Source organism: Myotis daubentonii, chromosome 3, assembly GCF_963259705.1.
Source record: "Myotis daubentonii chromosome 3, mMyoDau2.1, whole genome shotgun sequence".
Taxonomy (NCBI): Eukaryota; Metazoa; Chordata; class Mammalia; order Chiroptera; family Vespertilionidae; genus Myotis; species Myotis daubentonii.
In genome coordinates this window covers 43162832-43176447 of record NC_081842.1, presented here as the reverse complement: position 1 = coordinate 43176447, position 13616 = coordinate 43162832, and the positions used below count along the sequence as shown (strand labels likewise).

At 47.2% G+C, this 13616-nt stretch overlaps 1 protein-coding gene across 1 annotated transcript; it reads right to left on the bottom strand.

The window, feature by feature from the left end:
- Positions 1-3889: 3889 nt before the first annotated feature.
- PSMD2 (proteasome 26S subunit ubiquitin receptor, non-ATPase 2) lies at positions 3890-13426 on the bottom strand. The gene is made up of 21 exons (XM_059687201.1): positions 13247-13426; positions 12753-12809; positions 12200-12364; positions 11154-11275; positions 10749-10973; positions 10293-10451; positions 10015-10159; positions 9796-9856; positions 9400-9546; positions 9126-9232; positions 8804-8931; positions 8500-8587; positions 7640-7802; positions 7413-7514; positions 7089-7234; positions 6747-6830; positions 6360-6528; positions 6171-6265; positions 5851-5977; positions 4380-4498; positions 3890-4230 (listed from the first exon to the last, which is right to left on the bottom strand). The coding sequence occupies exons 1-21, from the start codon at positions 13379-13381 to the stop codon at positions 4048-4050; spliced, it is 2727 nt and encodes a 908-aa protein (XP_059543184.1). The 5' UTR covers positions 13382-13426; the 3' UTR covers positions 3890-4047.
- Positions 13427-13616: the final 190 nt, after the last annotated feature.

Here is a 13616-nt window from a genome sequence, read left to right as displayed (position 1 = left end):
AATGAAAATACCAATCTAGATCTGGAGTATTCATTGATTTAAGTGCTGTGACTTAATCACATAGGGCTCCCTACTCTATTCTTCTCATTTCTCTTTGTCCCTGAGCAAACTAAGAAAATTAGCCCAGATGGGGTGGCTCAGTTGGTTGGAGTGTCATCCTATACACCAAAAGATTTCAGGTTTGATTTTCGGTCAGGACACATATGGGAGACAACCCGATCAATGCTTCTCTCTCACATCGATGTTTCTCTGTCTCTCCCCTCCCACCCTTCCACTCTCTCTTTAAAAAAGATCAATAGAAAAAATATCCTAGGGTGAGGATTAACAATAACAACAACAACAACAAAAATATCCTCAAGTGAAGATTAACAACAACAAAAAAAAGGCAGCATAGAACAGGCTGTGGAATCTGAGGGAAGGCAGGAGAGGGTGGGTGGGTGGGAAATGATCAACCAAAGAATTTGTATGCATAACCTATGGACACAGACAATAGGATGGTGAAGGCCTTGGGCAGGGGCATGCTAGAAAGGGAAAAAATGGAACATATGTAATACTTTCAACAATAAAGATTCAATTTAAGAAGTCAATTACTACCTACATGTCAATCCATTCCTACCTTAGAATCCACTCTTGAACTCCAGTTAGAACAAGATTCTACCTAAAAGAGATCTTTAAAATATATATATACTAGAGGCCCATTACACGAAGAGGTTTGTGCAATAGGCCTTCCCTTCCCCTGGCTGCTGGCACTGGTTTTCCTCCGGCACCCAGGACCCAGGCCTTCACTCTGGCTGGAGCCTTCAGTCTTCGCTGCTCCGGCCGGAGCCTTCAGTCTTCGCTCCACCACTTTGCACCTACATATGCAAATTAACCGCCATCTTTGTTGGGTAATTTGCATACTCCTGATTGGCTGTTGAGCATAGCAGAGGGACAGTCAATTTACATGTTTGTCTATTATTATGTCTAGGGAACCCCAGACATAAATGCCTGAGGCCGCAACCCAGGCACTTGCCCCAACCGGGAATTGAACTGTGACTCTAAAAGATATATTCACCTGCCCTAGCTGGTTTGGCTAAGTGGATACAGCATAGGCCTGTGGACTGAAGGGTCCCGGGTTCAATTCTGGCCAAGGGCACATGCCCAGGTTGCAGGCTCAACCCCCAGTAAGGAACGTGCAGGAGACAGCCCATCAATATTCTCTCTCATCATTGATGTTTCTCTCTCTCCTCCCTTCCTCTCTGAAATCAATAAAAATGTTTTTTAAAATGATATATTCACTTAATCATCTCACAGGCATCTCAAATTGTGTATGCCCAGATAGAAATTTGTCATCTTTCCCTACTCAATAGAGTTCTCCGCCTCGACCCTAAACATGTTGTTGCTCATGTATTGTATTAAGCACTGCCCAACCAAAAAATCTGGGATTCATCCTACATTCCTTCCCATCCACATACTATATCTAATCAGACACCAGGTCTTACTGGTGTTTGGATCAAAATCCAGTCTTGTTGATTTTCATTTAAAAAATCTTTCTTTGGCCCTAACCAGTTTGGCTCAGTGGATAGGAGCGTCGGCCTGCGGACTCAAGGGTCCCAGGTTCGATTCCAGTCAAGTGCATGTACCTTGGTTGTGGGCACATCCCCAGTAGGGAATGTGCAGGAGGCAGCTGGTCGATGTTTCTCTCATCGATGTTTCTAACTCTCTATCCCTCTCCCTTTCTCTCTGTAGGAAATCAATAAAATATATTTTTTAAAAAAAATCTTTCTTTGCCCAGCCGGTGTGGCTCATTTGGTTGAGCATTGTCCCATGCACCAAGAGGTCACCAGTTCAATTCCAGGTCAGGACACATGCCCAGGTTGTGGACTCAATCCTCAGTAGGGGGCAAGCAGGAGGCATGTTTCTATTTCTCCCTCTATCTCTAAAATCAATAAAAGCCTTTTTTTTTTAATCTTTCTTCGACTCTCCCCTATCTCCCCATTTTTACTGCCCCAATTTAGGCATTCATTTCACTTGTGTGGTCTCTGAGCCTCCATGTTACACTTTCCCACCCAGATAGCTAGCTGATCATGTCACTTTCCTGCTCTTATTCAGTGATTGAGATATTGTCAATTTCTTAGCACAGCAAAGCTCTTCTAAACCTGATCAGAGAAGGCTTAGAACTGTACCTCCGACCACACTTTCCCTGGCTCCACTCACTTATCCATGATTTCTGAAAACAAATAGCTTTTCCACCTCTCTGCTTTTGCTACTCCTTTAGCTATATCCTACCCTCTTTTCCTCTGGACAAACTCATCTTCTTCCAATTCTGTTTCCTCAAAATCCCTCTTATCCAGGCACTTAGGCCCTATTTCAATGATATCAGGGTAACTTGTTCACAACCTAGTACAGTATTGATCACAATTGTTTTCTTTCCATTACGTAAGCTTTTTGATAGGATTTTTTCCCCTAAGTTTTGCATCCCCACAAACTAGAATAACTAATGCAGAATAAGGCTCCATTCATTATTTCTTGCTGAATGAACAATTGAATGTGAAAAGATTAAGAGCCACCATGAAACTTTCCTACTCTAAAGCGTAATCCTTGATTTGGGAGGGAATTATCCTTTTGTTTTCAGTTTCTAATTTATTTTAACATCACCACCATTGGATACCAGGTAAGGCAATTACTATATCCCCCTTATACAGATAACAGGCTCATCAGACATGCCGATTTGCTCAAACTACAACAGGTCTCATGAAAGGGGTTTGACAGGTCTGCTCTCCCAACGTCAGTGCTTTAACCTTATACAGGTTTTATACAGGCTGCCCAGTGAAAGCAGAGAAGACAATGGAGACACACAATCCAAAGTTGCTGCTTCTCCAGCTAGCCAAGAGCTTGGACTACAATGGGGTCCACAAGTCTCCAAAGCTACATAGACAGATTAATATAGTGAATTTACAGGCACGGGTTTTGGAGTCAGATGGATTTAGATTCCAATCCTGACTCTACCACTTACTACATGACCTTGAATAAGTTACTGAATCTCTACTTTACATTCCTCATCAAAATACAAGAGTAATACCTCTCTCAAAGTTGTTGTGAGGTCTCAGAGTAGGTAGTTATTCTTTCAACATTTATAGACCTATTAAGTGCCAGTCACTGTTCAGAGGTTAATCCCATAGTATTGTGTAAAATGCTAGCAATTACTGCCAGGGCCACATGTTCTCTACTGCATCCACAGAGGCCCAGGCCCCAATAGTCAGTGCGGCTATACTCCTACCAGCCCCACAAGCAGTACTGCAGATCAGGAGTGATTACATCCCAGGAAGGCGGCCATTTCTCTTTCCCATTGCTACACCAAGGGAAGGTCAGGGTCAAGTTTCTTATACTGTTTCTGAAAGGACAGCCCAATAGATGTTAACATGATCAAATTTCTCAAACAGCAGCCTCCCAAGAGTGACAGAGGGTCATAGGAGCTAAAGATGTCCTTCCCGTACATCAACACAAAAGTCAAATTATAGAGTGGGGCTAATTCTGCTGCCTCTTAGAGCAGGGATCCTTAGTTTAGTCCAAAGTCAGGGAATGATGGGCTTGAGATGGGTGTGCATTGACAGGGTTGGGGTAGGAGGTGTATGGGTCCACAAAGCCCTCACAGAGTCTGTATAAAAATTTGTGTATATACATCTCCTAGAAAGAAGGTCCATTACATTTATCAGCATCTCAAGGATTTGAAGATGAACCATTGTCTTAAGATGATTAGGAAAGAGAGAAGGAAAAAGGGTTTAGTTCTTTCCATTCAGGGCTGCTAGCCAAGGCTCAGAGTTGCTGCAAACAATACTGGCTCACATCTACTTCCCACCCCAATCTGGCCTCTGTCCACCATACCCCAGAAAACAGACAGAGAGGGACCTTGGGGATAAAGGTCTTTATTCAACAAAGTGATCTCACTCAGTAACAAAAGAACAGGAGGTATCAACTCCACCAAAGGTCTGGAGCAGTGTCCACCTCTGGCACAGGGAGCATGGCCCACTAACAGATCAGCTGCAGCTCAGAACCTTTGGTGGCCACTTAGAGGTCATAGTTGGGGTTCTTCCGAAGGATAACGAAACCTTCCAGAATGGGGGTAACAGGAAGATATTCCTCAGTGGCCAATTCTGCCCGTTCCCCGTGGGCCAACAACACTGGGGTTGTGTGTGTCTGGAATCCTGTGATAGCCTTAGGTTTGCCAGCCTGGCCCACAACATCCACTGCCTGTAGGGTGAGAAAATTGAGATGAAGGGACCCCAGATAGCAATGCAGCAACAACCCAGAGCCCGTACCAGTTTCAGAGAAGCAGGTATATGTGCTTTCTCCAAGTTATAGAATACAGTCTGAGCCCTCCTCTCCACTTAACCCCTCACCTGGCCCACACGGACAGACACTGGCAATGGTCGCAACTCCTCATCAAATGTAACCAGCATTCGGGGCTGCATGGCAGCCACCAGCCCATACAATACATAGTGAGATTTGCCTAGGATGACTGAGGGAAGAACACATGACAAACATAGTTAGAGACATTAGCACAAGCCTGATCTGAACCTAGGGACCCCACTCCAGCCCTGACTCTTTAACCCGTTATATAGCTGAACCCACATTCCTCTCCTCATATAACCTACTATAAACCAGAGATGCCCCCACCTTACTCAAACAGCCCTCAAACTTGATAATCACTTTCCCCCAGGCACTCAGGAGCAGAAACTGCACTCAGTTCTCCTTTCTCAAAAGAAAATATCTTTTTTTTTAAAATATATTTTATTGATTTTTCACAGAGAGGAAGGGAGAGAGATAGAGAGTTAGAAACATCGATGAGAGAGAAACATCAATCAGCTGCCTCCTGCACATCTCCCACTGGGGATGTGCCCGCAACCCAGGTACATGCCCTTGACCGGAATTGAACCCGGGACCCCACAGTCCGCAGGCCGACGCTCTATCCACTGAGCCAAACCGGTTTCGGCTCAAAAGAAAATATCTTTGGGCCAGATCAAAAGTATGCTAGATATGCCCTAATCGGTGCTCATTGGTTACAGCATTGGACCTTGGATGGAAGGGTTGCAGGTTTGATTCCCAGTCAAGGGCACGTACTTTGGTTGCAGGTTCCCTAGCGAATGTGGGAGACAACCAATCAATGTGGCTCTCTCACACTGTTTCCCCCCCGACCCCCCGACTCTCTCTGGAAATCAATGGAAAAAAATATCCTTGCCCTAACCGGTTTGGCTCAGTGGATAGAGCGTCGGCCTGCGGACTCAAGGGTCCCGGGTTCGATTCTGGTCAAGGGCATGTACCTTGGTTGCAGGCACATCACCAGTAGGAGGTATGCAGGAGGCAGCTCATCAATGTTCTCTCTCATCGATGTTTCTAACTCTCTATCCCTCTCCCTTCCTCTCTGTGAAAAATCAATGAAATATATTAAAAAAAAAAAATCCTTGGGTGCCCCAGCCGGCGTGGCTCAGTGGTTGAGCATTTTACCTATGAGCCAGGAGGTTACAATTCGATTCTCAGTCAGGGCACATGCCCGGGTTGTAGGCTCAGTCCCCAGTGGGGGCGTGCAGGAGGCAGCCAATCAATAATTCTCTCTCATTGTTGAAGTTCCTCTCCCTCTCCCTTCTTCTCTGAAATCAATAAAAACATATACATTTTAAAAATCATTGAGTGAGGATTTTAAAAAAAAGTGTGGGAGATAAAAGTTTCATGAGGTCCATCACAGGCCCTAAAAACTTTTAGAATGGTACAGAGCTAACTCAAAGCCTTGCTCATAAATGATCAAGATGGCCCTGGTAGGGATGGAGACAGGGCACCAGGTGCCACCATATAAGACTCCTGACAGGAACTCACTGTTGCGGACATCCAGGAAAGAGACAAGCACAGTGAGCAGCCCAGCCACAGCCACTTGACTCATAAGCTGCCGGTCACTGTGGTAGGGGCAGAGGGTGAGTGTGCCCTTCCCTAAATGCGTCAGGCCCTGAAAAATACAGAAAGTAGAGGTCAAGAGTCACATCTGAAAAGACATCACCTAACTTAGCTACACAGAAATCCAACTCATTCACATCCTCCCTCCAGACTGAACTCAAGGTCCCCTTCATGTCACTACATGTCTCCCATCCCCAGAGATTTGTCCCTTAGCAAACTCTAAGGAACACAATTCTATTCTTTACCTGTGCCAAGCGCACCATGAAGAGGTTGTTGGGGTCCTTGGCATGATACTGGGCTAACTGGCGCAGCATCGCAGCCAGACGGGCATTATTGGTACCTGGAAATGTTAAGCATCACAGAGTATTGGGGAAAAAAAGGATCCTCAAACCTTCCCCCAAGCTGCTTATGATCTTTTTCTGACTGATACTCACCACTGCCCACCATGCCCATGGCAAAGATAGAGTTATAGGAAACTTCTGGGTCAGCATCATGAGAAAATTTGCTTAGAGTATCCAGGATGTTGAGTCGTGGATTTGAAACAGAAATTAAGGCCAGTGCTAAAGGCACAGCCCGTCGGAGTGTGGGCTCCCCATATCTCAGCTGGTAATAAAAGAAAATAACAAGAGCATCACAGAAAACAGTAAAAATAAGCTTTGTTACAGGAACAGACTAATAGGTAAAAGAGGCTTTAAACAAGTTTTATAGAAAGGGCACAGAAAAAACATTTCTCAACCATGAAAACCCGTCAGGAAAGTTTCCTCTAGGGGACCCCAGGCATCAAAATCAGTATATTCTCATCCTCTCCATGCGATACTCACCAGGTGGCCAAAGGTTCGTAGTGCCATCTCCGCACCAATCTCCTCCCCCATAGCAATAAGGGCAATCCCCAGCACAGCCACTCCCTGCAATTGAAGAGGCAGCAGAACCCAGTAAGCTCAGGCAACAAAAAACTCACCTCTGACTGGAGTCCTGCCTGAAAAGAAAAAGCTGTCCTGTGGGGCACACGCTTCCCCCTCATGTATGAAACCCAGCCGTGTGCTATGTCAATACACAGCCATACTCAGAGGGGTTCAAAAGCCAACCCAAACCAGCCCCGCCCTCCACCCTGCAAACTTCTCTTCCCTCAGAGCTCCCTCAGAGGGCCTAGCTGCCCACAGCACCTGATGTGCTCCCATGTCAGCGGGAGCTTCCTTCTTGTCCTTGTCCTTCTTTTCCTTCTTGTCTTTGTCTTCCTCCTTTTCCTTGGAGTCAAAGTGTTCACTACAAATGTGGAGCAGTTGCTGCACCTTCAGCACATTCCCAGAGCCTGTAGCAGGATGGTAAGAGTGAGGAAGGGTAGAAATGAAGAGGTACCAAGGAAAAGCTTACTCCAAGAATAGAAGCTAACCAATCTAATGCAGATCCGAATGACTGAGCCAGGAGAAACAATCTGGAAAAAGGTCCAGGAGAGAAATGGAGTCACTGGGAAGCACAAAGACACACACCTGCATAGGCACACACATCCACCAGTGTGTTGGCAAAGCTGCGGAATGGCTCTGACACAACCTCCAGCGCAGCCAGGATTGCTTCAATGGCTTCTCCCTTCCCTACAGGACAGATTCAAGGGGTCAGAAGACACTTGCTTCCATACACCACAGCCTGACACATAAACTGTCCCTGTTGTATCCATTTATTGTCAGCCTTTTGCCCAAATAGAGAGACATCCCCTCACCAAGGTGATTGAGGCCCAACCCAAGAGGAAGCCAACGAGCATAAGTGTCCTTGAGCTCAGTCTCTGACTTCTCCATGATGGTCTGAAGGATAGTGGAAGTGACATCTCCATTGCAGGATCCCACTGCTATCATTCCACAGGCTAGAGCGGTCACACCTGCCACCTAGAAACAGGAAAGTCAGTATTGCACATAAGTTGTTAAAATAGTTGTTTACCTATCTTGACTCCAGACAGCGAATCCCTACAATCTGCTGTAACTGCACTCGGTAAAAATTCCTTTCTGATGGTAGGTCAAAATAACAACAGTAGCAATAATTCACTGAATACTTGCTATGTCAGCCACTATGCCACCTGCTTTGCGTACTATTAACATTTAAGCACAACAATTCATGAAACAGTTCCTACTGTTATTCCTTTTTTATTGATGAGGAAAATGAAGCCAAAAGAGGTTAAGTTATGTGTCTAAGATCACATTGCTGATAAGCAGAGGTGGGAGGATTTGAACTGAGGTCTTTCTGACTAAAGCCTATGCTATACTTAGCCATCACTAAAACAACTCTGCACAAGTAAGAATATTTAGGGTTGGCCAATAACTAAACCAGTGAGTGAGAATAACCCACCCAAACTGGGTTAAGTTACTAGCCACTCTAGTCTGGTACTTCTCATGGATCCCAAGGGCTGGAACTAGCAGCAACACCACTGGGACTTAGAATCCCATTTCCAAGGGATTTCACTGAAAGTAATATAATTCCCCACTCTCCCAGCCCCAACTCCATTTCTTCTTTCCCTATTTATTACAGAGAGTGGTAGGACTTGAGTATTTCCCCACCTCCCATAAATGACCAACAGTCTCTATTCACCTCCATACTGGACTTGGAATCTCCCATCACAGGCAGCAGCAGTGTTAGAACATCTTCACGATTTGAGCCAGCATAGGCCAAGCCTAGCCTGCAAAAGCCAGGGAGATGCAGTCCCCAACACACATCCAAGGAAGGAACAAAAAGAGGAATGGTCATTCATTCATCATTTCAACAGTCACAAAGAGCCAAGTACTCAACAGGCATAATGGTAGTTCTTGGCAATACAAAGGTGAAAAGGGCCAATTCTCTTTTTCACAGAGATTTCGGGATGAGCACTACCAGAAAGGGAAGCAATAAGCCTTACCCAAAGATAGAACCAAGTCTCATAGTGTTGCTGTTGTGGAGAACATAGTCTGAGAGCAGTGCCAGAGCAGGGTCACACTCATTCCGGACCGCAGAGTTCACAATGCCACAGGCCAGGAGGGCTCCGGACTGCAAAAATGCAAAGAGATTCTTCACTCAGGCTACTCTACCTTCCTTATCACAAAGACTCAATACAGGCCTTAGAGCAGCACCTGCCTAAACTGGCGTTAAAAACCAGATAACTTAACAGTGAAAGGGAGGCCCTGTGGGCCCTAGAACAGGGATGGGGGATGTCCCCATTAGTGGGCTGTGCCCAGACCAACCTTGATGTAATCCTCAGAAGAGTACAGGTACTTGTCAATCTGGGTGAGACCACCATCCACATCCCACAGCAGAATCATGCCAAGGGACGCAGCTGCACTCAACATTCCTATACCAAGAAAAAAAATCTGTCTTAAAATGGTCCTACACTGAGAAAACTGTTATAAAGAGCTCTCCCAGGAATTGCACTGGGGAACACTTGTCAGGTAACAGATGAACCTAGGAGGGCAAGTGTGACCAAAGCAACACAAAGATAAAGTAGAAACAGGATCATACCATGGTCCTTGTTCTTGTAAAGCCATTTGTTGCCATCATCAGTCAGCAGCTTATCCTGGCCAAAGGCTGCATTCACAAAGCCATTCACAAAAGAAGAGGCCAAGTTCATGCGGGCAGAGTCCACTTGAGAGCCACTGCCCCCAAACCCTGCACAGGAGGGAGAGGAAAGAAAGGTTGGTTTAGAGTGCGGCAAGAAAGAAACCTGGAAGCTGGCACCTGGTTCTGAGCTGGCCCCCTAGGATCCTCTATCTTTGCTCCCACCAGTGACCTGGAGGAAAGGTATGTGGGAATTCTGAGCTCTACAGGATAAATGTGTTTGGCCAACCTATCACTCCCAGTACAAGGGGCATAATTAATAATCCTCCAATCCCCACACACATGCAGATAGCTACTCACTATTGTTCTCCAGGTGGGTTTTATAGATGTCATCAGGCACCTTGGGCTCCATGATATCCAGCTGAAGAGAAGTCAGAGGGTCACAACTGTTCCCCCAGTCCTCCTTTAGCTGTCCCTTCTGATATCCCACTCAATGGAAATTCTAACCCAGGAGACCAGTCAGTTACAGTCAGGTAGAATCACAACCAAGAAAGCTTTGATAGAAAAGGGCAGTCTCACCTCCCGAGCTAATGCCAAGAAGTTGCTATTGAGCTGCACATTGGACATGATCTCTGTCAGGTCCTCATACTCCTCCACATCTTCACTCAGCTCCAGAAACACCCCATGCCGGCCCAGCATGAATGCCATCTGCTTCTGTACGACCCTGTGGGAGAGAGCCATCACAACTGCTCAGCGCCTACCCACTAAGGACACAGAACAGCCCCTCAAGCTCTAACCAGAAACAAGCTCCCACCCATGAGCTTATCTCTTCCTCTGCAGGCTTCTTCCCTACATACACATCCTTGCAAGAGGTGAAGATGTCTTCTACCAGTTCCATGTCATTGAGCATCAATGCCAATCTGAGAGCTTCAGGGAAGCGACTGAACTTTCGGAACACACCCAAGGCACAGCGCAGTAGGGCAGAGTTCTCAGGCTCAGGCACATAATTCACACAGCTACAGAGGTAAAAACAAAGGAATCAGAAGTTTCAGACATACATATACCCCATTTACTTCACTTACCAAAAATAAATACTAAATACTATATATATGTTATCCAGGCACTATGCCAGAAGCTGGGACTACTAAGGAGACATGATGTTTCTGTCCTCAAGTAGTTTACAAACATCAATAAATTAACTACAGTTTGACACTACCTATGATGCAAATGCTCTGAGAAAGCAGAGGAGGCACAGTTAAGAGAAAAGTGCTGGGACAGTAGGCCTGCCATCACTCCCTACCACACTTGCTCACCTGGTGAGATAGAGGCAGACCTTTGCATATGCATTCTCATCAATGTCCTTCTCCAGCATATCCACCTGCTCAATTTCCATGAGCAGGTCGCAGGCCTCATGCTCTGCGTTGTGGGCCATGTTGTATGGGACAATCTCCTTCACCAGGGTCAGCAGTGGCTCCCGCTGTGTTTTCTCCGCGTCATCCAGTTCCTGCCACTCCTTGGCCACTTCTCCTGCTAGATGCCTAATGGATAGACCCACACCATTAGGGAACACAGCTTCACAGGAAGCACTTCTCTGTGGGTCAAGGAATTCAGTGTCTGGGAAACTCAATACACTGGTACTCCAAGACAGATAACACTCTAGGACCGAACTCAGAATTATGTCTCAGAACCCCCTTCAGAGTCCCAAGAAAAGGTCTTACCTGACATACTCATGACCCCACGATGCCAATTCCTCCTGGGAGCCCACTAGCCGATATTTGAGGCACTCACGCTCCCCACTCATGGTCATCGCCAAAACAGAGATGATATCAGCAGCAAAACGCTTTAAAGAAACCAGTCTTTAAAGTTAAATCCAGGGTAAGAGGAGTATCACACTATGGAATCAAGATCACTTGTCACTATCCCCAAAATTAAGTACTAACTATGCACCAACCTCTAGAAATTTACACGTTAATTTCTAAGTTAAGCCTCACGGTAACTCCAGGGTTAGTACTGATATCTCCCTTTTATTTGTTTAATCCTCACCCAAGGATATGTTTTTATGGATATTTAGAGAGAGAGAAAAACGATGTGAAACATGGATCAGTGCCTCCCATACACACCCGACTGGGGATTAAACCCACACCCTTTGGTATATGGAACCAACCAACGAAGCCACCCGACCAGGACCCTATTTCCCTTTTAAACAAACATGGCTGAAGGATGGTGATAAGGAAGGAGCGGAGAAAGATGGACTCAATTTTATTCTATTCACAATAATAAACTACTAAAAGGTTTTAAGCAGAAAAGACTCACAATCTAGAAAGACAACTATGACTGCTGTATGAAAGACAAACCGTGTAGGAAGTAAAAAATACAAAGAAGGCCAGTGAGGAGGCTGCTGCAGTAATTCAGGTGAGAGCTGAAGACTTCCTCGTTCAGGGTTGTTACAACAAGCAAAGAAGTGACTGAACTAGGTAGGAGTTATTTTAAAGATAAAACAAATGAATGTACAGGGGATATAAGGAAAGGAAAAAATTAAGGTTAAACAAGTAAAATAGGCCATAATAAAATCCCAATGTCCGACATAAACGACAGGAACAGTATCTTCTGAGAAGGCAATCCTCCTATCAGCGCTTATGTGTTTTGACTATGATAGCTCAGGTCTCAGGTCTAGCAGGTTGCCTGTGACTTCCATGAGCGCCATGGCTCCTCGTGAAAAGGAGTTCCTACACCAGGCCTCCACCAGCCTCTGAAACGGTTTTACCTTATTCTCCCCGGGGGCCATGTTCTCATAGATTTCCTTCAGCTTGCCATAGTGTGGGCGCAGGAACTTGAGAGGCTTGGGCACTGAGGTCATGGAAGTTGTAGAAGAACGAATCTGTCTCCGCAGTTCCTCCAGGGCTGGCCGGTACAAGGACGTGTCCTTCTCCTGATCAGGAGATGTGGGGGGCAGGCAAAAAAAAAAAAAAAAAAAAAGAGGCATGTCCCTGAAGTCACAGTGCATGTATTTAACGGCTCCCCTGGGAAAATCACTGCCTCTGTTCCTCTGCAATTCCCCAACCACCTGCACACCACCTGGCACAAAGACAAATGACCCGGGCGAGAAGTTCACGCATTGCTTCTCCCGGAGAGAAAGCTACAAAAACGCTTCAACTGTCTTTTGTTGCATTCCTCCCTCACAACATCATCATAACACTGATCCTAACACGGTCCACCTTTCCCTATGCCTCGCATCGTGTTGCCTCAGAATGGAGTAAAGCAAACAGGTGGGAAAGCTGCAAATACCCACCCGCTCATGTTACCATATCGTGACTCACCCCGAGCCGTTCCACGAGCATCTCCAGTTCATCCTGAAGCTGTTTGTCCTCCTCAGACTGGAGGGTTGGAGGAAGAAGCTCATCAAGAGACGGAATCGCACACACATCCTCCCCCCTTCCCCCCGGGGCAGGTGGCCAGGAAGCCTGCCTCTTCAGGAGAGATCAGGTGGGCGAGAAAAGGCCGGGGAAGGGGGAGCCCTGTTGGGCAGGCAGCCTGGCTTCTGGACCAGTCCCGCTGGAATGCCGCTTTAAAACAGGGGATGGCAATGATCCACCCACCTCGGACCACCTCACGAGGCGGTGATGAGGGCTAGTGAGGGCGGCGGCTGTAACAGCGCGGAATTGTGGATGCGGGGCAGAGAAGCAGGGTGCCGGGGGCCCGGGGGGTACCCATCCGCCCTCTCCCGGGGACGGCGGGGCCGTTGGGAGTCTGGCCCGAGGCCTATGGAGCCGCCGTGACTCAGCCCGCACCGGGTCCCGGAGCCACGCCTCACCAGCTCCTGCTCTTTGTCCTTGTCCCCGGCATCCTGCCGCTCCTTGCCGCCCGGCTTCTCCTCCGCGCCACCCGGGGTCGTCGATGGGGGCTGTTGGGGCTGTACCGATGTCTTGTCCCGGCCACCCTCCTCCATCTCCACTGCCACTGCCGGCCAGCTGCGCGCGCACCCCGCTCGCCCCGCCCCGTTTCCCAGGGAGCCTCGCGCGTCGCCCAGGGCGCCCCGCCCTCCCGCTCCGGAGCCCGCCTGGGACCGGAAACGACGCTTCGGCCTGGGTCGGAAGCTGCAGGAAAACTACAGTTCCCAGCTGCCCGCGCGGCACGGGCGCAAAGCTGGGACCGGGAGTTTCCTGAATGCCGCGAGACTGGGG